Consider the following 23,426-nt stretch of genomic DNA (forward strand, 5'->3'; position numbering starts at 1 on the left):
TGCACAAGGTTGGGGGTTGTTTTTGCCAGTGTTGGGTCAATGGTCATTGCTTTGCACACACGTTTTGCCGGTCTCTCCTGTAAGCAGCAACAGCCTTTGTCTCGTTGGTGAAACGTTGGCAGATTCCACACTGTATTTGTTTCTCTGCTGTTTGGGCATCACCACTCACTTTCCCTCTGCGTCTGTCTCTCTTTTAAAAACTCTTTTTCAGTGTTGTTTTCTTACATAACAGCTAAAGCCATGCATGGATGGCCAAGACAAGCCTGTAAAAACAGAGGAGAGATGCTGAAATTCTCCACATTCTTTGTTTGTCTGTGAGTGTGTGTGTGATAGATATTTTCACTTTCATTTCAACATATGTTCCCAAATACACTCAGCAATGACGTGCAGAGCATTTGCATTTCCTCTTGTATGTACCAGCAAAAATGGAGTCACTGCAGGGAGCTTTTAGGTTTCTGGTTTTGCTGACACACACACACACACTCACACACACACACACACACACACACACACACACACACACACACACAGTAATAGACCCTTGCTTGCTTTACACACACACCAGGTCAGTCACCTGAGTTAGAGCCAATACAATTAAACATAATGACAATAATGAGATCAATTATATAATTGGCAACAATGTTCTTATTTCAATTGATTTCTCCTCCACAGGGAGGTCAGAGGTCAGAGTCACCTGCTGTTCAGACAGACACTGTGTTCTGCTCAAGGACACTTCAGCAGAGTGGACATAGCCTACTTCATGTTTATGTGGGAGTTTGACTCTACGACTGAAAGCCTGTCTCCCCTACCCCGAATGAATAAATCACTGATGCTACTGTCTGCATCTTTTTAAATGTACATTTGCAAACTGTAGATTTCAGTTTCATCTTAAGCTATATAGATTATAATTGCCATGAATGTATCAACCTTTCCTTACATTCCTATATGAATGCTTCAAGGATTTTGTTGTTATAACCCAATAATGTCTGAGGACAGGAGGGGCAGAGACTGGCCCTAGAAAATAAATAAACAAAAACATGACAGAATGACCTAGTACATTGCAGTAACTGTCAAAATCCCCTCATCTTGATACTTTACAGTTTAAAAGAGACAAGAAGAAAACAATATAGAGAGTTAAATATGGATTATAAATATGCCCAAATAATTGAATGCTTTACTGTGTATTTCTACAAGGACTTTGTGTGCTATTGAGGACACTACAGTTATGTTCTCATTATTTTTTTATTCATTTATTTCTGTTCCTTGGAAGATACATATCAGTAATGGGAGATACTTTCTGGTGCTTAGAACATTTAGGCTATTTATTTATCTATTTATTTTAAATAACGCAAGCCTAATTTGTGGTGTCTTCATTAAACTCGTTTTTTTCATGGGGTTTTTTTATCCGTTTTTTTTTTTAGCTCTACTGTACATTTCTATCAACGCCGTTTACCTACCTTTGGCTGTGTTTGGTTTTCTCAGTCAGAGGAAGTGGTGAACGTGTTTCCTGCCCTGTCTCCCCCCCTCCAGAAACACACACACACACACACACACACATACACACATTGAGCCAGAGCTGAAGTGAATGCAGAGAGAGAGAGGAGGGGAAAGCAGAGCTCAAGCGAAAGAAGGTTTTAGCCAGCAGCGAGTGAAGAAAATGGCGATCATGCAGGACGAATTCCTCCCCTCGTAGATGCTGCAAACGCGCTGAATTTCTTTTAGCCTTACAGTCGGCTTTCCTTTCCACTCTGTTGCACTTTATACTTCAATGAGGTGAGGTTGATTTTACGGTGATTTCTTAACAGAGGACCTTCTCTTTTGTCGAGCTAATGTACATAGAGAGTCAGAAGCAGGGAGACCGGGGGCTGGGGTAGATAAGTTGAACAGCCGCTGTTGTTTAGTTAGCCATGACTGATCTCTGCTAGCCAGTTAGCCTCCTGCTCATCTTACTTGGTGAGACGGCTCGGTTGCATTGCAGTTTGCAATAGTATATGGAAAATGCATCGACTGACAAACCAGGGGATTGCGTTAGCCTGCAGACAACTTAACACTTCAAGACGTCTGTGACAGGCAAATACTTGTATTCGTCGGAAGCTTAACCTTGTGCTAACGCTAACTAGTACGAGCATTGGTTAACCTTAACGCTAGCTCGCCAGCTGTGCGTACATTTCTGTCAAGAATATTGCGTATTTTGTAACATATCAATGTCTCATAGATTTGTTTATCAGCAACCAAACATAGTTTGTGAATTCCTTGTACCCCCGTGTTTATTTAAAACCATAATTGCTACATTTAAAATAAGACCGGGTAGGCTAACTAGCTTCTTCGCAACGTTAGCTTTTAGCTAGCTGTAGCAGCCATGCTAATTTGACGACGTAGGTTGTTCGGTGGTGACTCCGACTGCTTGTCCTGCTTTTTTATGACTTGCACATGGGACGCGGTGGTTCAAATATAATTAAACATCCAACACTTTGTTGGTGAAAGGTGGTTACAATGTAGATCTGGGGGTGAAATTGTTAACCTGCAGAGCTGTATTTCGATCAGAGCGTTTAACACCCTCTGTCGGCAGAGACGAGCAGCTGGTTAGCTCAACACTAGACCTCCGCTATGCTGGTTTTGCAGTCGTGTTCACCTAAGTTTTTACACTCGCCTGACAACGCTGCAAATGCGACTAAGCCACATAATGTTTTAATTGCAACGACTGGAATTAGATGCCATGTTAAGGTCACTGTTAGTCTTGGCTGTGGTGGAAAAAATACCAGGCTCGAGAGAAGCCATGTTGGTTAAGCTGTAAGTCAGGCAACAGCTGAGATAATGGCCGATCAGGACCAGATCTGTAACTCTGACCTACGCACACACGTTCACTCTGTGTCTTTATCTGTAATTCTCAGACACACATTTTATATTCACTTTCCACGGCTTGCGCTTAAGGGGCCCTGGTCATGCTTTGCCGTATTATGTAGTTCAACCGGCATTTCCACATCGCAGAGTTGAAATACAAATAGTAATTGGTTTAGAGTCTCAGTGTTTGTTTGTGCATGTTTGTCCCTATGCAGATGGTGTGGGTGAGGTGCATGTTTTTTAACCTGTGCACCATGGCGGACAGATGTTTACCATTTGTGGTTTAGCATCTATCTGTGTAACCCTCTCACATGTTGTTTCTTACTATGGGTTAAGTCACAATAAACCAATAAAACTGTGTCACACCCAGAGGTTATCTTTTATTTGTAGTTGAGGTGTGTTTTAGTAAATGTCTTTGCTATCTGAGAGATTAACCTTCTTATCTCTTCCTTCTCTTTTAGAGATTCGGAATTGGAAGCTGTTGCCACCAAAGAAACTGAAGCATCTTAACAGGTGAGTGTGACAACATTAACACACACATACGTGCACGCTTAATTTAAGAGCAGGTGTACACGTTTATATCGCCTTTCTAGCCACTTTTCTTTAGATCATAGCAGGACCTGTGTGTGTCTGTGTGCGATGGGCTGCTAAAGGGGTGTGTGTGTGGGTCAGGGGGACACAGGATGGGCAGCTGCTGCTTATGCAAGCACATGCAGTTCCGTTTGAATTGAATTGGAGGGTCTGGGTTGGTCTAGGCCGTATTGTGCTGAGTAAGCTTTGCTGTTTTAAAATCACTAAATGAGAAGCCAGAGTCCTGATGTTTTGTGTGTGGAGAGGTGTTTGTGCAGCTCATTGTGTCCATACAGTTGGTCTACATGCACGCACACAATAGAGGCAGGGACCACAACTAGTCCATCACACTGCACTAAGAGTCGCGCTAAATGCGTTTTCTGTTTTTAAATCCAAAATCTGTTTATGAATCTTAGCTGTCATGCTCAATTTCCCTTTCCTTTTTATTATGATTGTGCTGTAATTATAGAGAGCTGGTGCATCGACTCACTGCTCTTTGACAGTTCTCATCTCCAAAAGTGTCTGTTGTCGGCGTTGGGGTATGTTGTTCAAACAAGACATGTAAAACTTGTCAACTGCCTTGTTTTAAACACTGGCTGGGTCCCGTGTCTGCTAAAATATATTTGCTGTGTTTCATTGTGTGAAGATATTGTTTCGCTAATGGCTTCATAAAGTATTCTATTGTGCTGGTTTGTTTGGAGTTTGTTGCTTAAGACAGATGATGTTTCATGTTTTCCCAGCATTGTTGCATATTTGCTGTGTGTGATTGCTGCTGAAGTAATATAAGGGGAAGTAATATTGATACCCTTAGATGTATAACAACGTGAAATGGTTTTCATGTAGCAAGTCATATTTGCAGCTGAATCTCTGACTCACATTTAAATGATTTGTCGCTCATGGATCATGTTTCATCTGATCTTTTACATGAGCCTGAAATATGTTTTTCCCTCTATAACTCAGCTTAACTCTGGGATGTGTGCATTTTCATTAAGTAAATTGGATGGAAACTGTTTTTGTTCCATAAATAACACAGTGAGGCAATTCAATTTCAGTTTCAATTCATAGTTTTTGGGAAGTGGTTTTATGTTTTTTTAAAAAGCAGATGTCCTGTCCTAAAGTTTACGGCTAGCATTTTGTAAAAGGCAAACCACAGTATCATAAATTTGATATATTTATAGCATTTGTGGCAACAACGAGGATTACATACTTGTGGATGAAAACTGAATAAGAGCTCAACATTCCTCCTCTGAAGCCCTGTAGTTGTACATAAGCAAAACTAAATGGTGAGGGAGTTTCTAGACACAGCCTCACCATCCAGCTTGTTCACAGATAGTCACAGATTCAGTTTATTGGTTTGAGCCTGTTGAATTCGTAGTCATAACACAATGACAAAATAACGTGTAATTAGTTGTGACTAATGTTATTTCCTTTGACTTTGTAGAACAATGTGCTGTTTGGCTTCACTTTCAGTTTTGATTGTTGTCAGGCTCCATTCACCAAATTACAGTTCTCTAAACATGTTGTCATTCTTGTCAAAAAACATCAACTGTTGAATCTGTTGCACTGTAAACTTACATAAAATGGCTGCATGCTTAAATAGCCAACTTGAGATTGTTGTGTTGAGAATTTAATACTGCAGTGCTATAAATTCCTAACGTCTTGCAGCATTGCTACATTGGTTGGGGATCAGGTAGTTGACCATTGCCCCTCTGAGCAGTAAAGCCACACCTGCAGGTGGTCATGAGACTGGAACAAGCAAGGAGCTGGAATGGAGCATTTGATACCATTGACCTGTGCAGGCTCAAAACAGGATGCAAGCCACAGAAAGCCAATTTTACGCGAACAAATAATTTAAGCGGTGTGGATGGACAGTTGTGTCTTTGACTTTGCAATTTATTTGAATCAAATTAGTGTAGCTGAGATTGAGGCAGAAGAGTTGAGTACAAAAGTTTGACCATAATTCCATTTAATCAGTGGTATAATGGTTTTGGATTTAAACATGTAATACAAATTTCTGCAATCCATGGAGTCACAGGTGGATTGATGCCACATATCCACTTATTGTAAAAATGAAAATCAATTTGTAATTTTTGCACTTTCCTTAACATAATTTTGCGTAATGGCTTACTATGGTTGTCATATGTCATAGCTTTGTCTTTTTGAAAAACCACCCAGTTATAGTGAAATATCTTTAACTGTGTACATATTTGAAGTAAACTGAATTTGCCATATACCACAATTAATTTGATCTTGACTTCAGTTGTGTAAAAAAAAAAAAACTAAACCTGTAAAACGCCTTGCTGCAGGAAATACTTTGATTCACAACTTGCCCCACCCTCCTGCCAGCATCAAAATTAAAGAGCTTTTTTCTGCCAGAAATATTATATTACCTTTCTTAAGTTACCATGACCTGAAATGAACTGGCCCGATCTTGACTTCTCGGCTGAAACGACAGGTTTAATACAGCCAGACTGGAAATGGCACATCTTGCAATGTCAGCCTCTTTGAGCCCTCCCTGTTGGGCTGCTTGTGATGAAGAGATACCCGCTGTCATTCACTAATTGAGTGATGGCTTTCCTGAACGGAGCCTCCAATGTCTGTCCTCTGTGAGAACATACTAATGCAAATTGATGCAAATGATGTGGCGTTGTACATGCAAATTAGCCACGCGACTACCCCTCCAGTTTTGGTTCTTCAGGGACAGAGAACCCGTTGAGTGTGTTTAGATGCTCCTGTCTATCGGGTTATGTTTGGGTGTATGTCTGGTGTGTTTGTCTGAAAATGGCTACTTCCACAAGGCTACAAATGCAATCAATACTCTGTCTTCTATAAATTCAACAGTCTTTGCTGGCTTCACTGCATGACTCACTGCTGGGGGCGAAAATAATCTTGCAGGGTTTAAGAATGCAATAGTGTTTAGTCTCAGACTTCTGATCTCTACCACCTCAGGAATCCAAATATAGTTTGATTATTTTTAAAGTGTTTCAGCTTTATTTGATAACAGGCAGAAAAGGAGTCAGAAAAAAGGGAAGTGGGAGACAAAAAAATCTGTCTACACTATGAAGCTCACAAGGGCAGAAGTAGCTTTAAACTGTATGTAGCAATATTCCCTCAAGTTAAAAGGGAAATTCCGGGCAAAATAATGAACATAAAGATGGATCAATAAGCATTTTTTTCATGACCCAGCTCAAATGTGCTCTCAACAATTATAATGTTGTCACTAGTGACCTTTTACAACTATGTTCCTCTTTCATCTTTCTGCTGCTCTTTATCCCTTTCAGCCCTCCCTCTGTCTCAAGATGGAAAAACCAAAAAGCACAGGCTTAATAGTGGAATCAACTGTCCAGATTGTTATTTTATCCACTTTAAACACAACAAAGACCATATTTAGAGAGAAGATATTTTTGGAAAGCGATGCCTCTACTGCAGTCTGGTGATGTTGTGTATGTTACAATGAAAACGGCAGCCCTTTTTTCTGTCTGAAATTTATTGTAGAGTGCAGTAACACAATCAAAGTAGCATTAAAATGTATTTTGTGGCAACTTGGACAGAAATCTATCCTCTCAATATCATTTCACATCTTCAGTTTCATTCACAACGCCCATGAAAATAATAGCAGTGAACCTTGTAATTGCAGTTTTGTACATGCTGAACTTACTGCAGAGACTCTTCTTCACAAGTACCTGTAGTCATGCAACAGGGGAAGACAATTATATCTTCCTGTTTGATTTAATGAGTCTGTTGTAAGGGCCTCATTAATGAACAGTAACAGTAATCACGTATGTACCAAAAGCCACAATTACTACATGTTTTGAATTATTGCAGATGAAGTATGAACTATAAATTCTAGTTTGAAATTATACATCCATGAGTTTTCAGGCTCATAAGATGGCAAGACTCTTCACAGCGCTTTAGAATACTATGAGATGGGATTTTACAACTTGGCATAAAAATTTAAACTTTATAAAATTTATTTTCTGTGTCCAGTCTCTTTAATTTTTCAGTTAGGATTTGCATTTTCTCTGTGTCGTCCTTGTAAAAGAAAAAATATTGAACATCTTTGGATTTTGGAATGTTGGTCAGACAAAACAAGCAATATGTAGGTGCCACCTTTATGGTCGGGGAGCCTTTTCCTTTTCTTTTTTTATAGACTAAATATTTATTTAATAGGCAGATCAATTGATAATGCAATGATGCTAAGTTAGTTGCACCCCTAAAACTATGGCAGTGGATAAAAAGACTTTGCACATCATCTTTTTCGGCCAAAAATTATTTAAAAAAAAAAAAAATCTTTAAAAAAATCTTAGATAATAATCTTAATTTTATAGCAGATACATATTGTTAGCTGTTAAGTGCAATGTATGGTCTTGGATTGAATTTGGTTTAAATGTTTTTTGTTTTCAGCACAATCCTGACTACAATAGATAAAACAAACCATAAACATATTTGGAGTCGCAAATTTGATTTTCTTTTTTCTGTCTTTCCCTCCTGCTGTTCTGACTGCTTTGGTCTTCTTTTTTCCCTCTTTTGCTTTTGGTGACTGGAGGTGTCCCCCTCCCTCTGTCAGCTGTGGCTGTCGGGGGATGGGCAATTGTTGGTCCATTCATAAACAGATGCTGTCCATGGTGTGTATGTGTGCTCTCCAGGAGGGCCCCCACCGTGCTCTGTTGGTGTTGTTGTTGTTGAACCCAGAGCCATCTGCTGAAGCACTTGATGGTTGGAAAGGAGTGGAGGAAGGAGATGGGGGAAGTGTGGGAACAGAAGGAGAAGGGTGGTAGCAAAAAAAGATTGTAACTCTGTTTGCATTTATGGTTTGTTTGACAGATTAAGGCAAAAATCCTATCCAATCTGTCATTTATACACATTTACCATTATAGTTTAGGGAAATTTAAGCCTCTTTTGTGTGGGAATTAAAAATATCTGACATTGGGATGTTTCATGGCAGTGTCAAGCGGCAACGCAGTCACAGTTCATTCACTGGTCATTTTCAAACTTTAGTTCCTCAAAGACTGTAATTCCACACATAACACTAAAGCTCAAACTTCAGCATGTAGTAAAGATGTGTGTGTGTGTATATGTGTATATATATATATATATATATATATATATATATATATATATATATGTATGTATGTGTGTGTGTGTATATATATATATATATATATATATATATATATATATAATATATATATATATATGTATGTATGTGTGTGTGTATATATATATATATGTATATGTGTGTATATATATATATGTATATGTGTGTATATATATATATATATATATATATATATATATATATATATATCCTATAGCACAGCTACAGTATTAGCTCTGATCACTGCTGCTCACAGCAGCTCAGTGCTGTTTGTAAGATATGTAACTCTAAATTATACTGAAATGTGCCTCTGACACTTACCAGACAAACCAGATGTGGTGGTTTCTTTCAGGCCAGGACATGGTAAAAGATTTGTTTGTTTTCATTCATTTTTACAGAGACAATGCACATTGATCGACATCACTGTAAATGTACCAGTGGCTAATTTTATGCTTTTGTTGTCCCCTGGCCAGTTACTAAATTATCCATTAGATTTAACTGATGTCAGTGAGTTGGTGCGCTTTTGAGGGGATGCCTCTGCTTGTTTGACAGTAATTGAGCACAATAAGTTTTTTGTTAAACAAAATAATTCTTAGTTGCTGAATATTTTGGATCTTAGTTTTTTGAATGCAGTAATTGTTTCCATCCTACAGAACATATTTTTGCTTTTGCAGAATCTTGCATAATCATCTTGTCTTTGATTGATACTGAAAAAACACTGCCACTATGCAACTATCAAACGAAAACAGTGGCAGATAGTTAAACATTTAATGTTGCAGCCGTGGTGACTGTCTAAGTTGTTTCAACATCTCTGTGTGTCTGTCTGTTTATAGCTAAGGTACGTGCTGTGCTGTAATCCCATTATCGGATTAGACTTTCTCCTGCAGGCTAAGTTGCACACCCACCGGGACCAGTACAGCTAAACTTAACACTCAGTCAGGGAGAAGCTACAGTCTGATTATTAACTAATAGGACACTAATTGGAAGACATTTCTTTTTGGCAACAGAAAGAGATCAGCCAAGAGCAATGAAGATGTTTTATTACAAATGTCTGAGTGTAAGAGTTTTTCTATTCTGAGTCCACCTGTTTTCTCTTCTAAGTTGCTTGTTTTGTCTGATCAACAATCCAAATCTCAAAAATACTCACCTTAGACTTTGGAAGACTCAAAATCAGTTAATCTTTGCATAATAATAAATTACTTGAGCAATTTGTAAATTAGAAGAATAGCTGTCTAAATTGGATTTCACAAAAAAAATTCTAGTGAAAATAAGCACTATTTGATGTTAAGACACTAGATGAAAAAGAAATTTTGTGATTTAAAAAATCATGAAGTGAGACAGTAAGGCAGCCATCTCAAAATTTCCTTGTCATGTGTACAATTAAGGTTTTCTGTACTCCGCTTAAACCCTGTTGCTTATCCTACTCTCGTCTCCAAAATCGTTATCTAATTAATAATAAATAATTATTTACCTTATGACTAAATGAAGGAGTCTGCATGAGAAAAAGAGTCAGTCTACTGATTGTTGTGCAGATGTGTCTGACTCAACATGAAACATATTGCTGGATGCTGTTGGCACGCTTCATCTGCCATGTCAAATTTTCCATACTGAATATATTAATCTTTTGTTTGGATGGCAACCAGCTCCCTCATTTCAGTACATCCACTGTCAACTTAAGTTCAGATATGTTTTAGAGGTTAGATTATCAGATTGGCTTGGTCAGTTTTTTAAGTTTTATCATGCCACATTAAACATAAAATATAATAATGGATACAGTGCAAGTAACGGTGTCTCCTGTTCTCCTCCACAGGGATCACACCCATAGAGGGAAGAACAGTGGATGGAAGAGAGAGAAAGACGGAGAGTGTGAAGAGGAAGGAGGATAAGAAGATACAGGACTGGACAAAAGGTTAGAGAAGGTGTCCGATAGTTGTGTTTGTGCGCAAAACACAAAATTCAACAGCTCATTTTGGTCACTTTAAAAGTTGGAGTCATTTATTTTGACAACAGAATTTAGCAAAATCATAAATCCTGTGTGAGGACTTTTCTTCATTAGTTATTTATCAGCGTCTGCTTCACCATTTTCCGTTTGCCTTGAACTGAACCGTTAATCCACAATAAGCAATGTGTCACTAAAACAGTAAGGTCCAGCTCTCATAGTGTTCAATAGGCCCATTTTGCCAACCGCCAAATGCAATTTTGCACAGTAAGCAAGGATATGATTAATATTGCATATCAACAGAATTGTACTCTGGGTAGTAAAAACTGAACAGTGCTTAAGCTTAAAATAGTTTCATAACCCTCAGTGCTGCAGTTTAGTGTAGAGACATGAATCTGGCAATACATGATAGGAATTGGTTCAGTATAAAAATAACCAGAGCAGAAAATCCACAAACTGCTTGGCTCACAACATCAGAAACCAACACTCGCATTAACTAATATAAGACTATTTATTCACTTAAGCTATGAAACCGTCAAGAGTTTTAAGATATCAAAATGTTTATTTTTCCAAAAGTTTTTCCTCCCTGCATGGTCTGGGTCCTATCCCTGTTTTTCTGTCCCAGTAATGCATTGTGCTTTGCTCTGACAATGCTGGAGTACTTTGCCATGTGACGTAGTAGCGTTTTCCATTTGAATTGATGTTACAGTTTCCATTGAGTCCTGTGTGTACGAGCCTACTACTGTTACAGCTGAAACTACTGTCATGGCTAGTTGAGGCAGGAAGTCTGATAGCGTATATCTCTGACCTTGAGTGTGTCTTTTGAGTTTCAATTGCTCTCTCAGTCTCGCTTTTTGTCCTCACTCCTCCGCCGTCGTTCTGCTGTGTCTCTAGCTCTGTCTCTCCTTCTGACTGTATTGTTACATGTGGTGATTTGTCTCTGTACTAACAGACGAGGAGTTGAGAGTTTAGGTCTCTGTAGTACCAGAGTGTGAACTGGCACAGCCATTTATTGTCATGGAAGCTCTTCCCCCAGATAATGGTTATACAGTAACAAGACTGTAATCATTATACTGCTGAAAGGCTCAGTGTCCATACTTACTTACTATAGTGCAAGTCTATAGACTAATTTGCTTTCAGTTCTCAGAAGCTCTGTAGCATGCATGAGCAGTTAACTTTGGACTTGAATCCAGCAGGAACGTGACAATTTAATCTTGTTGTTTTTTTTTTCATCCAACTGATTAGTAAAACTGCACTGACAAGTTGTTTTAGTAAATTGACAGAAAATTAATCTTCACCACTATGGATTCATTTTAAATTTTTCAACCTAAAATGCCAAATAAGCTCTGGTTCCAGTTTAGTAAACTGTGATTACTTTTCTTTACTATAAAATAACCAGCAGATTAATTGAAATGAAAATAATTGTTAGTTGTGGCCTTACACATAAGGAAAAGAAAAATGTAAACATATGCTAGTACAGTGTGATAATTGTCAGGATTAAACCGGGCTGACGGAACCCCCAGTCATTTCACAATAAGAGAAAATAACCCATAACCACTTAACGCTTATTTTCCACCTTGTGACTGATAACAGTAGAAGTCCTGTAAGCTTGAAATAGTTTCACAACCCTCACTGCTGCAGTTTAGTGTAGAGACATGAATCTGGCAATATATAACAATTGGCATAGCATAAAATAGCGAAGCATGCTCGACTCCCAGAAGACTGAAGAAAACCCACTTGCTGCCGGGCTCAAACCAGCATCTTTAAAGCAGAAAACCAACTAATTTTAAACTATGTGTAGAGGAGACAAAAGTTTCTGAGCATGCCTGATGGCAAATGCTACCAACCTGGGTGTGGGTGGACGGGTGAGTGTAAAGTCAAATAGATGACTGAATAATGGACAAATCAGCTAATGAGTCATAAGCAAAACCTGATGCCTGTACTTTTATGCAGATTGCCCTCAGTTTGAGTTTGGATTGTGTGTTGGTGCCCCTCCAAACCCCTCCCAAAGTTGACGTGACATTGGCGGACCATATGATGAATGTGCTTATCTGCTCCTGAACACATTTGCAGTGTACGTGTAATCTTGGGCACTGCATACTGTTTTGAAAGTGAGGCAGACATGTGCAACACAGTCACCCCTGTGAATTGCACCTCTTGGTAACACTTCACGCACGCTCTTCTGTCGTTGTTGATCTCACATGAAAGCAGGAAAGATACAGACTGCCTATTTTCACTCCCAGGGTTCTCCACAGCTTTATGTGTTTGAGAGAAACACTGGCATGTGCTTCTTGCAATGATGTCAACTTGGTCAGACAAGCCCAGAGGAACTGAGTGTGTTTAGGAATGTTGCCATGACAGCAAGGTCTTCCCTAACTTTACTGGTTACGTCAGCTCTAGAAAATACATTTCAGAGGGGTTGCTCTGAGAAAGAATAAATTAAACAGTTTAAGTTTAAAGATAATCAAATTAAATATCTAATATTTTAAAATCTGTAATAAATATACAAATATGTGTTGAAGCTGGAGGAGATTTTCAAACACAGCACTACAGAGGTGGGATGAAAAGATGAGGAAACATATCCACGTATGAGAAGTGTTTGCTCCAGCGCAATATTTGTGACACATGCAGTAGTTGGTGTGTGTCTCTTCACCCACCTTTTTCTCACAATGCAAGTGTGCTTTGATTAATGTGACAGATGAAATCCATTTTATACCCAGACTGACTGTACAGCCGAATCCATATAATGGTGCATATCTGAACCTGTTTGTTTTCTATACCTGTCATACCGCCTGCCCTTGGTGCAACCTTTTTTTTTTTTTTCATTCTCTACATTAAGGTTTCTTGCTGAAGGCCTGTTGTGTTTTACTCCTATGCAAATGATTTAAAAGACTTTGTCAGCTTTGGGCAACAAAAGCATGATGCTTCAAATAGATTTTGCAGTTGCATAGCAACAGCAGGACATGTTTAGAGTGCCTGTAGCTAAAAACAATGTTCAATTGGATCCAGAGTGTTTTAGGCAGTCGCGTCAATCAGTGCAAAACTTGTACAATGAATTGCTTGTCCGTTTGTTAACCTTTCGACTGTGAGTGTATGGCCTCTCCGGTAATTGTTTGGTATCAATTTCTAAACATAGAACAGTTGACTAAAACAAGACCAAATTCAAGCATATATTTATAATGTGTACCGTTGTGGAAATGACATATGTAAGAAAAGAAATGCCAGAGATTTTCAGAATAAGAAACATAGACCTTTTGAGGGGCCCCTAAGGTGAAGTGATGTCGTAAACATTTAAAACCCATTAAAAATCTCACTTTTACATCACATTATCACAGGATAACATTTTGATTATGTGTTTACTGCCTTTTGAATTTATTAAAGCATACCTGCTATTTAGCAGTACAGAAAGTTACACAGTTCCTCAAGACTCTCAAGTAGCCTCAATTGTCCAAACAGATATACCTGTATTTAAAACAGGTTTTCTCCTTGAACAGACGCTCTCAAAAACAACCTCTTATGTCTGTTTGGATGTATCTTGGTTTAAATCCAATTCTGTTCTACTTCTACTCTCCATGTTAGTTTATGTAAGTGTTAAGGTAGAAAACAAAGCCAAAACACTTCATTGGTGAATTCTGTTGTTCCTTTACCACTGTTCAAGGATTCAGTATGTTGGCTGCTTTACCTCACGCTCTTTAGTTCCTTTTCGTCTTACTCTGTTAAAAGGGGATTACACAATGTACTGCGTTTATGTGCTATTGACTTCAGGAAGTTGACCTCTTTGGTTTTTATACATGTTAGAAGCTGCAGTTGCATTCCTCTCACATCAACCTCAATGACAGGCTCTCTTGCCTCTGCCTCTTTCCCTCCTTTATCACATTCCACTTCTCTCTCACTCTGTCTACTCTCCTCCCTCCTCCTTACCTTGGTATCCTCTGTTTTTTTTTTTTTTCTTTTGCATATTTCTCTTCCCCTCAGCTGCACTCTGTTTGTGTCTTGTCCCTATATTCCCTCTCCCCCCACCCCAACCCTCTCTGTCTGTAAGATGATAGCAGCAGTCGAGCTGCTGCCAACTCCAGGGGCCCTCATGAAAGCCGTTCTCTGATGGAAGTAGGGGAAAGAGGAACAAACTGTACTCTATGTGCTGAGCACCAGCGATGAACATGCTTGCACACACCAGTAATGAGCATTGTTAACGTTTTCACATGAATAATTTCACATAATGAAGAAAATAACAATATTATAATAATTCCTAACTAGCTAAATAAATGAATAGTCCTTCTAATTAAAAACCTCATAGATTTATAATATTAAATAATATGCAGAGAAAAGGGCTGCAATTGACGATTATTTTCATTATGAATTAATCTGCTGATTTATTATTTTCTTAAATAATTTTGAAAATCTTTGTGCCTATAAAATGTCAGAAAATAGTGAAATATGGCCTTCGCAAGTTTTTAAAGCCAAGGTCACTTTTTATCTGGAAAAAACTGAACCTTAAACTATTGATTTATTATCAAAATAGCTGATTAACTTTTTGTTTCAGCTCTAGTAAATGTATATACTCAATACTACACAGGCAACAAATATAGGCTGCAAGTTTAATTTATTTAAGAAAAAAAAATTTCACTTTAAATTGCAATACTGGTCAGAAAAATCATTACTTTCCTCAAAATTATTGAAAACCTACCAACAGCGGCTAAGTACATGATGAGAACAACCTTAACTAAAGTCTTAAATATCTTTCTACATTATTTAGATGTGCACTGCCTTATAAGGATAAATGGTTATCCCTGCGTAGGCACTTTGAATTGGATGCTTTGGGGTTGACAGAGGTCTTTCCATGTAGGAAGGTTGAGTCAAGATTCATGGAAGTAAACAGCTCAGTTTGCTGGAAGGGGTTTGCCCTTTTAACACAGTGGCTGCCAGAGCAGGTCAATTCCACAGTCCACGCTCTTAAATTGCTGCGTTACTTGCTCCTTTTTTTTTTTCTTTTGGATAATGCACCTTCTTTAAAATACTTTTAGGCTACTTTTTTGTAACGATAATATCATTGTCCTGTCTGTCTTTTGATTGGTTCCAGAAGGTGGCTAAGCAGCTTCTGGCAGGCTTTATGTTTAGGTGCTAGCTGTGTGCCCAGTTTAGCTAGTGAGCTGTGAGTTAACAAAGGTGGCGTTCGGCCTCAGTAAAGTGTGTTTGGTTACTATTTAGGCTTTTATAGCACTGGAAGCTGTGTTTCTGAAAGAAACTTCTTCCCTACTATCAGTTGCAATAGTTGGATTGCATTTTGTTTCAGTGGAATGAGGTTATTCTGACTACGATAAGCAGTTAGCATTGCACAAAAGAATCATTAAAATTTGCTCAAAATTTTCCAAAGTTGTAACACATTTATGCCTCATTGCATCTGCACACTTGTTCATTGTCCACACATGGGTTTGTTTGGCCTCTTATCATGTTGGCTAGTGAACAGAGTGGTTGCTATTTGAACTGAAGGTTTATAAATAGACCTGTGTACTGCTGCAGCAGGCAGAGAGAGCTAACACACTTGCTAACCTGCTCAGAGGAAAGGTCAGGAGACACGTACACACACTTGTCTTCTTGCTGTCAAATACAGTGGTCCACTTTCACTGAAGGATGTCTGTGTCCCTCTCCCCTCGGTTGATTCATGCCATTGTCCTCTTTCAGTTTTTATTGTCTTTACCTCCCTGTCTCTTGTTGTCTTTGTCACCTTACTACTTCTCTGCTCTAGGATAAGAGGTTTTGCTTGCCATGGCGTCCTAGGGCAGTGCTGCCAGCTTTAAGCCTGTTGTATAACCCTAATCTAGTCCAACTTGTACACATTCATTCCCACTCAAGAGGAGAAGGTATAGGGGCGGTCACTTTCCCTCCTTCTTCATGTTACTTTTGACTAACTTAGTTGACTCACATACTTGTGTAATATTCAAAATGTACCATAAGCAGGGCTGAGGACAGATGGGAATAATTGGTCTCCTTCAACAGGAGAAAGAAAGTGAAAAGGTTACAATAGGAAGGGATAAGGCTGTGTTCGTACAGCAGTGGCACTAAATCAGAAAACACAGACCCCTCATTCATGTCCTAACATTTACAATTGCACATTGGAGGTGCCACTACTGGCAACTCTGACTTTGGCTTCAGTGCCAGCACATGTAGCTTTCATGGATGTGCTGTTGGCTTTGCCAGAACTGACCCGCACCTTCTCTGAAATTTAACTATGCGTGTAACTATGCATCAGGGATATGATGGCTAAGGGGTTGCCACGTGTAGACCATAAGAATAGTGATCTGCTTGTGTGGCGTGATGCTGGTAGGGATTGTTGACAGTGGAGACAACATCAAACAAGCCAAAGAAAAGCTCAATAATTTTCTTGTTTTCAGTAGTTCAAGAAGCATTTTGGTCTGTGGCAAAACCATTTGCACAGCAAACCTCCTTGTGGCCATCACTGCTCTATCACAGGGTTTTAAAAAATGTAACCAAGATTACTTTAGCCTTGACTAATTTCATAGTGGCTAGACAAGGCCAACCCTCCCACTGTCGCTTTAACACAAATAAAAGAAAGTAAACATCACTACTTCCTGTATGACAGGGTCTGATCATGTCCAATACACTCTTCTAGTTTTAGAAGGTCTACATTAGAATTATACAAAAGAAATGGTGTTTTTATTGATTCATCTGCTCCTCTGAGACCCTGTGGACTGATGCATAAAGGCATGCGTGTGAAATATATGATTGAAAACCAGTGTTGATGGTGAGGTTGTGACTGAGTGGTTTACAAACTGATCGATATTGTAAAGTTGTTGATATTGGGCATGCAGTGCATTAAACTAACCTTCTTGTTATCCTCTTTTGTCCTTTCCTGTTTTTCTCCACAGTGCCAGAAAATACCAAGTCAAGGCAGAGTCCTAAATCTAAACCACATCCCCCCTTTCCCCCTTCCCACACATATACCTACACACCCACATACACAGACAAACACAGACATACAGTCCTCAGCGATGCCAAGGGGGCCTGATCAGCCTGCTGCCCGCTCTGACAAGTCCCGCCTCTTCACCTCAGACCCTTGAGGCTGTGTCCTCTGAGCTTTGACCTTTGACCTCCCCTTTGTCGACCTGGGAACCAGAGGTCTCCTGTTCTCCACTCAACCCGAGGACGCCCTCCTGCCCAGCCAGGAGCCGCAGCCACAAGCCGCAGTCACAGGTAAATTCTGAAAAGACAGAAAAGAGCACCAGCTAACAGCAGAGCATTACATTCACTTGGATCCGTCTGCATCTTCAATTGCAGTCAAGGACACTTGCTTACACAAGCACACTGTCTGCCAATGTTCACATTCTTGGATAGACAAAGAAACACTCAGACAATTACATTTAAATGGCACTAAATGTTAAAATGTGGATATGCTCTTGCTCACAGCTCTTGATGAGTTTCCGCTTTCCTAAATAGCAGGAATAAAGTAGCTGTCTATCTTGTAATGAACCAGATTTGTGGCCTTTGAACTAAGGTGCATATTAAAAAATGCTGAAGTTCTTTTAAGGCACATTGAATTTGTTTATTTTGAAATATTTTCAAATGCGTTGGTTTGCTCTAAATTCATATGAGCTGTAATATCAAGCAAAATAAAAATATTGTGTATTATAGAAATATTTACAGTTTTGTTAGTGTTGTGTCGTCATGCACATGCAACAACTTATTGCTGATTTGCTGAGACCGTTAGTTAACACACATTTGAATGGTACAGTTTATGCTTTATGTTATAACCTGGATAACCAACTGTAACTATTATCTTAGGTTCAGATTCCAGCAATGTCTGTCCACTAATACTCTACCTGCAATTCCTTCTCCCCTCTGACTTTAACGCTTGTGTTCTTCTCTGTTTGCTTGATTCTCAGTGAATGATCTATCTGCCTTCACTGCATCTAACATCTCCCCACTCTGTTTGTTTTCTGTCTCTATCTCTAACTCCCTCTAAGTCTGTTTGACAGTCTTTCCTCTCTCTCTGTTTCCAGGCATGGCTCCCATTCGGGATTCCGTCAGCCACTCCCCTAATCAAACAGGTGACTACACATGGCTTCTTTCTTCCTCTTTTCTACTGCCTTTCATTCTCCCTTCCGATCTTCCAATGTCTTCCCTTGACTGTCTGCTCTGTGATTGTCAGAAGGGGTAGAAGCAGTCTGACCTGACCTTGACTGATGATGCATTTTATTCATGGCAAATCAGAAGTACAGACAGAGAGATGAATGAGTGAGACAGTGGGTGTGAAAGAGAGCAAGAGGAGACTTGGCAAGCAAACACGATAAGCAGCACACATGGCTGGCAACCATTTTATGTGAAAGAGGCTTTGAAAGTGAGAGAGGTGGGCAGCCAATTGGTCAAGAGACTAAGAATGAACTGTCAAAAAGAAGTTGGTATTCAATTAATAAAACACTGCTCAGCTGATGTAACCTGTCTCAGTTGATGCTTTTGATGTGTGCCTTCATTGTGTTTTTTCAAAGTTCATAGTTTATTCATAAGGTAGAAATTCATTCAACGTTTTTGAGATGTCGTTTCATATTTTGTCTGAAAATCCTTTTTGTCCTTGCAATGTATCAAATCACAAACCTCCTCACACGAAACTGTCAAAAGAAAAATATCTATTTGGACCATAATCTTGTCAACTGTTGGTAAAATAAGATAACCTTCATCTTAAGAGGTTCTTTCATAATGAAGGCCTGCTTCAGTGACTGCTACACTGCCTGCACATTAAAACACTTTCACTGTAAGTTATCAACAGTCCCATAATTCATTCACATTGCATTCCCCCTGCAAATGAATGGGAGCTACCACTACAACAATACTGTTTCACTGACAAAGACTGTTGGTAAATGCTGATTAATAAGACTATCAGAGAACAGAGAGAGTTTTTGTAGCACTAAAAATCTAGGCACTTGCACCATTGTGACCAATTGAATGTGTGCATAATTGCCATGAAAGCAAAATCGTATCCCAACTGGTCTCTGAAGTCTAATTTTGGAGATATACCAAGTCTAAATGCAGATGATCTTGGACAGTCTTAAATTTGGGAAAAAAATATTAAGGTTTAAACCAAGTCAGTTTTTTTTCAGTTGCCACCTCCTCCCCTCCCTTTCTCCATCCTCCCTCCCTCTTTTCACACTCAATTGCCACCTCCCCTATGCCCCGCATCTCTCATCTCCTGCTGCTGGTCGTCCTCCACCTCCCTGAATCCTAGTTTATAGCTTTGGCATGCTTTTGGGTCCTGCTGCGGTGACAAAATGGTGGCAGCTGTGTCCAGGCTCAGGCCTGGCGCCGATCACATTCAGAACAGTTGGGCAGCTGAAGGTTGGAGGGAATAGAAAATTAGAAAGGCGACTGTGAATGAGGGAATTAAAACCACATCTGTTATTTTAATATAGTACCCCAAGCGTAAATTAACACCTTTCCTGAATGCTTGAGTAAATGTACTTGGCTTTTGTTTTTGAAAATGGGAATATTTTTTTTTAATCTTCTATCTAACTGTGATCTGCCTTGTCTACCCTTTTCTCTCTCCAGGTCTGGAGCATCCTGGCTTGGACTCACAGTATGAGCCATCCCCTTGGTCCTCTGGCTCTCCCTGCAGCAGTGACAGCAACAGCAACTGGGGGAAAGTCCTAGTGGACGCAAGCACCGACAAACCCAACAACCCTTCTTCAACCAACTCTTCCGTCTGGCCTCCCTCCTCCTCCTCATTCTCTTGCTCCTCGTCTTCTTCCTCTTCTGGCTGTGGGTCAGGATCAGACCCTGAGCTGGCATCAGAATGCATGGACGCAGACTCTAGCTCCTCGATCGGCTCAGAGAAAAACCTTGCCGCTGTTGCTGTGACAACAGTGATGATGATGTCAGCAAATGCTTCTTCCTCTGTGTCTTCTACGACTTCTTCACCCTCTTCCTCTTTGGTGACTTCTGCCATGATGGTCGGCGTTTCAGTGAATGGAGACAGCAACGGCAACAGTCGTCAGGTTATTGGTGGAGGGATGGGAACCATCAGCGGTGCAAATAATGGAAATAATAACATCACCGGATCCTCCCACTACTCTGTGGCTGGGTCCAGCAGTATTGGCAGCAATAACATGGGTAACCACAACATCAAGCTCGTCAATAACAGTGGCGTATGGGGCAGCCAGACAGGCAGCAACATGATCACCACGGGCGGAAGCACCCCTTGCATCAATGGAGGGTTAAACCCAAACTCTTTAAACCCAAATGCCAACCACGGTGCCTGGCCACAGAATCCAACCCCAAGCCCAGTGACCCAGGGCCAGCGGCCTCCACAGGCTCAGGGGATGAGTTCCAAACTGGGTATAGCTCCCCAACAGGGCCCCTTGCTGGGCTGGGGTGGCATGGCAGCTCCAGACAACAGCAGTATGATGGAAGACACTGAGGTGAATAATGGTACAGCAAGCAGCAAGGTGTTAGGAAGCAGCAACAGTGGAAATGGTGGCCTGCAGCCTACCAACCTTAACACTGAATCCAATGGACCAAATAACACTATTATGATGAATACTACTACTACTACTACTAACGCCACAATGACCTCTAGTCCACCAAACTCTACCGCCTCACCCCAACTCAGTGGGGATTGTTCCTGGGGCTCCATTGGAGGAGGGAATGGGGGTCCGCTGGCCAATGGAAACCCTTCATCAGCCCCCCAGAACCCCCAAGGAGAGCTGGGGGGTCCTGGGGCTTTCGGTACGCCTTGGGGCGCAACTACCTACCCTGGAGACAAGGGCCCCCCAAATGCAGACACTGTGAACCCCCAAAACCCTGCCTTAATGCAGGCTGGGAACCCCCAAATCTCCTCTACTGCTGCTTACAAGAGTAATAATAACCACAATAACACTGGGGCCCCACGCTGGGACCAGGGGCCCACTAATAACCCAAACCAGCCTCAGAGCAACTTGTCCTGGGGTGTTGGCTCAAATCAAATCCCAGGCTCTGCAGGCCAAACACCTGGAAATGGGAACCAAACTACGATGGGCCCTCCAGCGGGGATACCTCGTCCCTGGGGGAGCAGCGCGTCATCTTCTTCCTCTTCCTCATCATCTTCTTCCACATCAAATAACAAGATGTCAAATGGAGAATGGGGATCAGCAGCTCCTGGTAACAACCATTCAGATGCTGGAATTCAGAAAGGAAGCTCTGCCAACAATGGCTGGAAGAGCCTGGAGGATGACGCCATGGGCATGGGAGGTGGAGGGGGAGGGGGTGGAAGTCATGGCTTGGGGAGTGTCACTGGAGGCTGGGGTCGCTCTGGAGGAAGTGAAGGAAGCGGAGAGAGCTCCGGAGGCCGATCTAGCTCAGACAGAGACAGCAGCCAGTCAAAAGGGGGAAACCGCAGAAAAGGTACCCATTCTGCAACAATAATAACAGCTCTGACCCGGGCCGATGTGGACCCAAGAGTTCTGTCCAACACTGGGTGGGGTCAGACACCCATTCGGCAGAACACCGCCTGGGATGTCAATTCTCCTAACAATCAGCCCCAGGGTCCCAGAGGAGATGAGAGAAAGCACAGCAGTGGAGGCTCCAGCTGGGGCACAGCAACACCGGCAGCTCCCTCCCAGTCCTCTGGAGGTAGAGGCACAATGTGTATGAAGCTTTTGTGTGAATACATTGTAGTGAAATAAATAAAAATATTTAAAAAATTATAAAATTATTTATTGCTATTGCAAAAGCAGGAATTGCTTTTGCAATAGAACACAAAAGCAAGAAATTGATCTCCCTTTTATTTACTTGCAGGCTGGGGAGGTAGGCCCGGCAGCTCAGGCACGGATACAGGAGGGTCTGGCTGGGGAGAGCAGAGACAAACCTCTGGGTGGGACAGCAAAGTCCCAGCAAGTGGAGGAGGTGGGCAGAGTGGCTGGGATGATGGATCCAGCTACAAGGGTAGCAACACCAATAGTAACACCTGGAGCAACAACTTCAACAAAGATGACAGGTAAATAATGTGTTCTGTGTTTTTTGGCACTAAGTGATATCTTGTTATCATTTCTCTGGATTTTACAGTCAGTATTGTCTGCTGTCCATTTTACTGATCACCTTCATTTTTTTTAATATAGGTCCAATACTTGGACTAATGCACCCAAACCGCAGCAGGGCTGGGGTTCCAGTAGTGGAAATGCAAGTGAAGGCTGGGGTAGCAGTGGGGATGGTACCAGAGGAGGAGCCAACAACCACTGGGGGGAGCCCCAAAAAAATGCAGGCTCAGTGGGCTGGGACAGCGACAGTGACCGGTCTGGTTCTGGATGTTGGAGCGAGCCTAGCCGAACCAACACCAGCAGCAGCAACACGTGGGTAGGGAGTGGAGGATCAAATACTCCAGACCAGAGCACGCCAAACCCAGGCTCCAACTGGGGCGACTCAGTCCACAAACCCAGTTCTCAGAGTAACAGCCAGGGCTGGGGTGAGCCAGTGAAGAACAACCATGGAGCCCAGAACTGGGGTGAGCCGAATCCCAAGCCCTCCAACGAGTGGGGTAAAGGTCCTGAATCCAACATGTCCAGAGGCAATCAAGGCTCTAACAAGCCCACAGGTAGTTATTAGGACTATTCACCCCATCACAATCAAGGTCTCAAACAAGATTTATTTTTTGTTTATTCGCAAGTTTGACTTAGTTGCTGCCTATATCTTCTTACAGTGACTACAAGGCATCAAAACTGAATTTTGGCTCTTAACAAAAGTATTTGCTCTCTATAGCAAGACATTTAAGTGGGAGGACATAAAACTGATGACTCACTGTTGGACATTTATTTATTCTTCCATTAGGCTGGCTGGGAGGCCCGATGCCCACAGTAGGTCAGAAGGAAGAAGTGGCAACTGGGTGGGAAGAGCCTTCTCCAGAGTCCATACGGCGGAGGATGGAGATCGATGATGGCACTGCAGCTTGGGGAGACCCTGGTAAACACTTAATCCATTTTTTTCTGTGGTGTTTTTTGT

At 41.0% G+C, this 23,426-nt stretch overlaps 1 protein-coding gene across 6 annotated transcripts in view; it reads left to right on the top strand.

The window, feature by feature from the left end:
* Positions 1 to 1,596: 1,596 nt before the first annotated feature.
* LOC130185044 (trinucleotide repeat-containing gene 6A protein-like) overlaps positions 1,597 to 23,426 on the top strand; it is a 35,376-nt gene continuing 13,546 nt past the window's right edge. For 2 of the 6 annotated variants that reach the window (XM_056401257.1, XM_056401260.1), the window contains exons 1-9: positions 1,597 to 1,773; positions 3,303 to 3,354; positions 10,320 to 10,418; positions 17,336 to 17,660; positions 18,467 to 18,514; positions 20,007 to 22,079; positions 22,230 to 22,428; positions 22,550 to 23,022; positions 23,256 to 23,387. In XM_056401257.1, coding sequence (XP_056257232.1) covers positions 18,469 to 18,514; positions 20,007 to 22,079; positions 22,230 to 22,428; positions 22,550 to 23,022; positions 23,256 to 23,387 — 2,923 coding nt within the window. In that variant the 5' untranslated portion in view covers positions 1,597 to 1,773; positions 3,303 to 3,354; positions 10,320 to 10,418; positions 17,336 to 17,660; positions 18,467 to 18,468. The remainder of the gene's footprint in view (positions 1,774 to 3,302; positions 3,355 to 10,319; positions 10,419 to 17,335; positions 17,661 to 18,466; positions 18,515 to 20,006; positions 22,080 to 22,229; positions 22,429 to 22,549; positions 23,023 to 23,255; positions 23,388 to 23,426) is intronic. The other 4 variants (XM_056401259.1, XM_056401262.1, XM_056401261.1 and 1 more) reach the window with 3 other exon arrangements.

This window comes from Seriola aureovittata, chromosome 17 (assembly GCF_021018895.1).
Source record: "Seriola aureovittata isolate HTS-2021-v1 ecotype China chromosome 17, ASM2101889v1, whole genome shotgun sequence".
Classification (NCBI taxonomy): Eukaryota; Metazoa; Chordata; class Actinopteri; order Carangiformes; family Carangidae; genus Seriola; species Seriola aureovittata.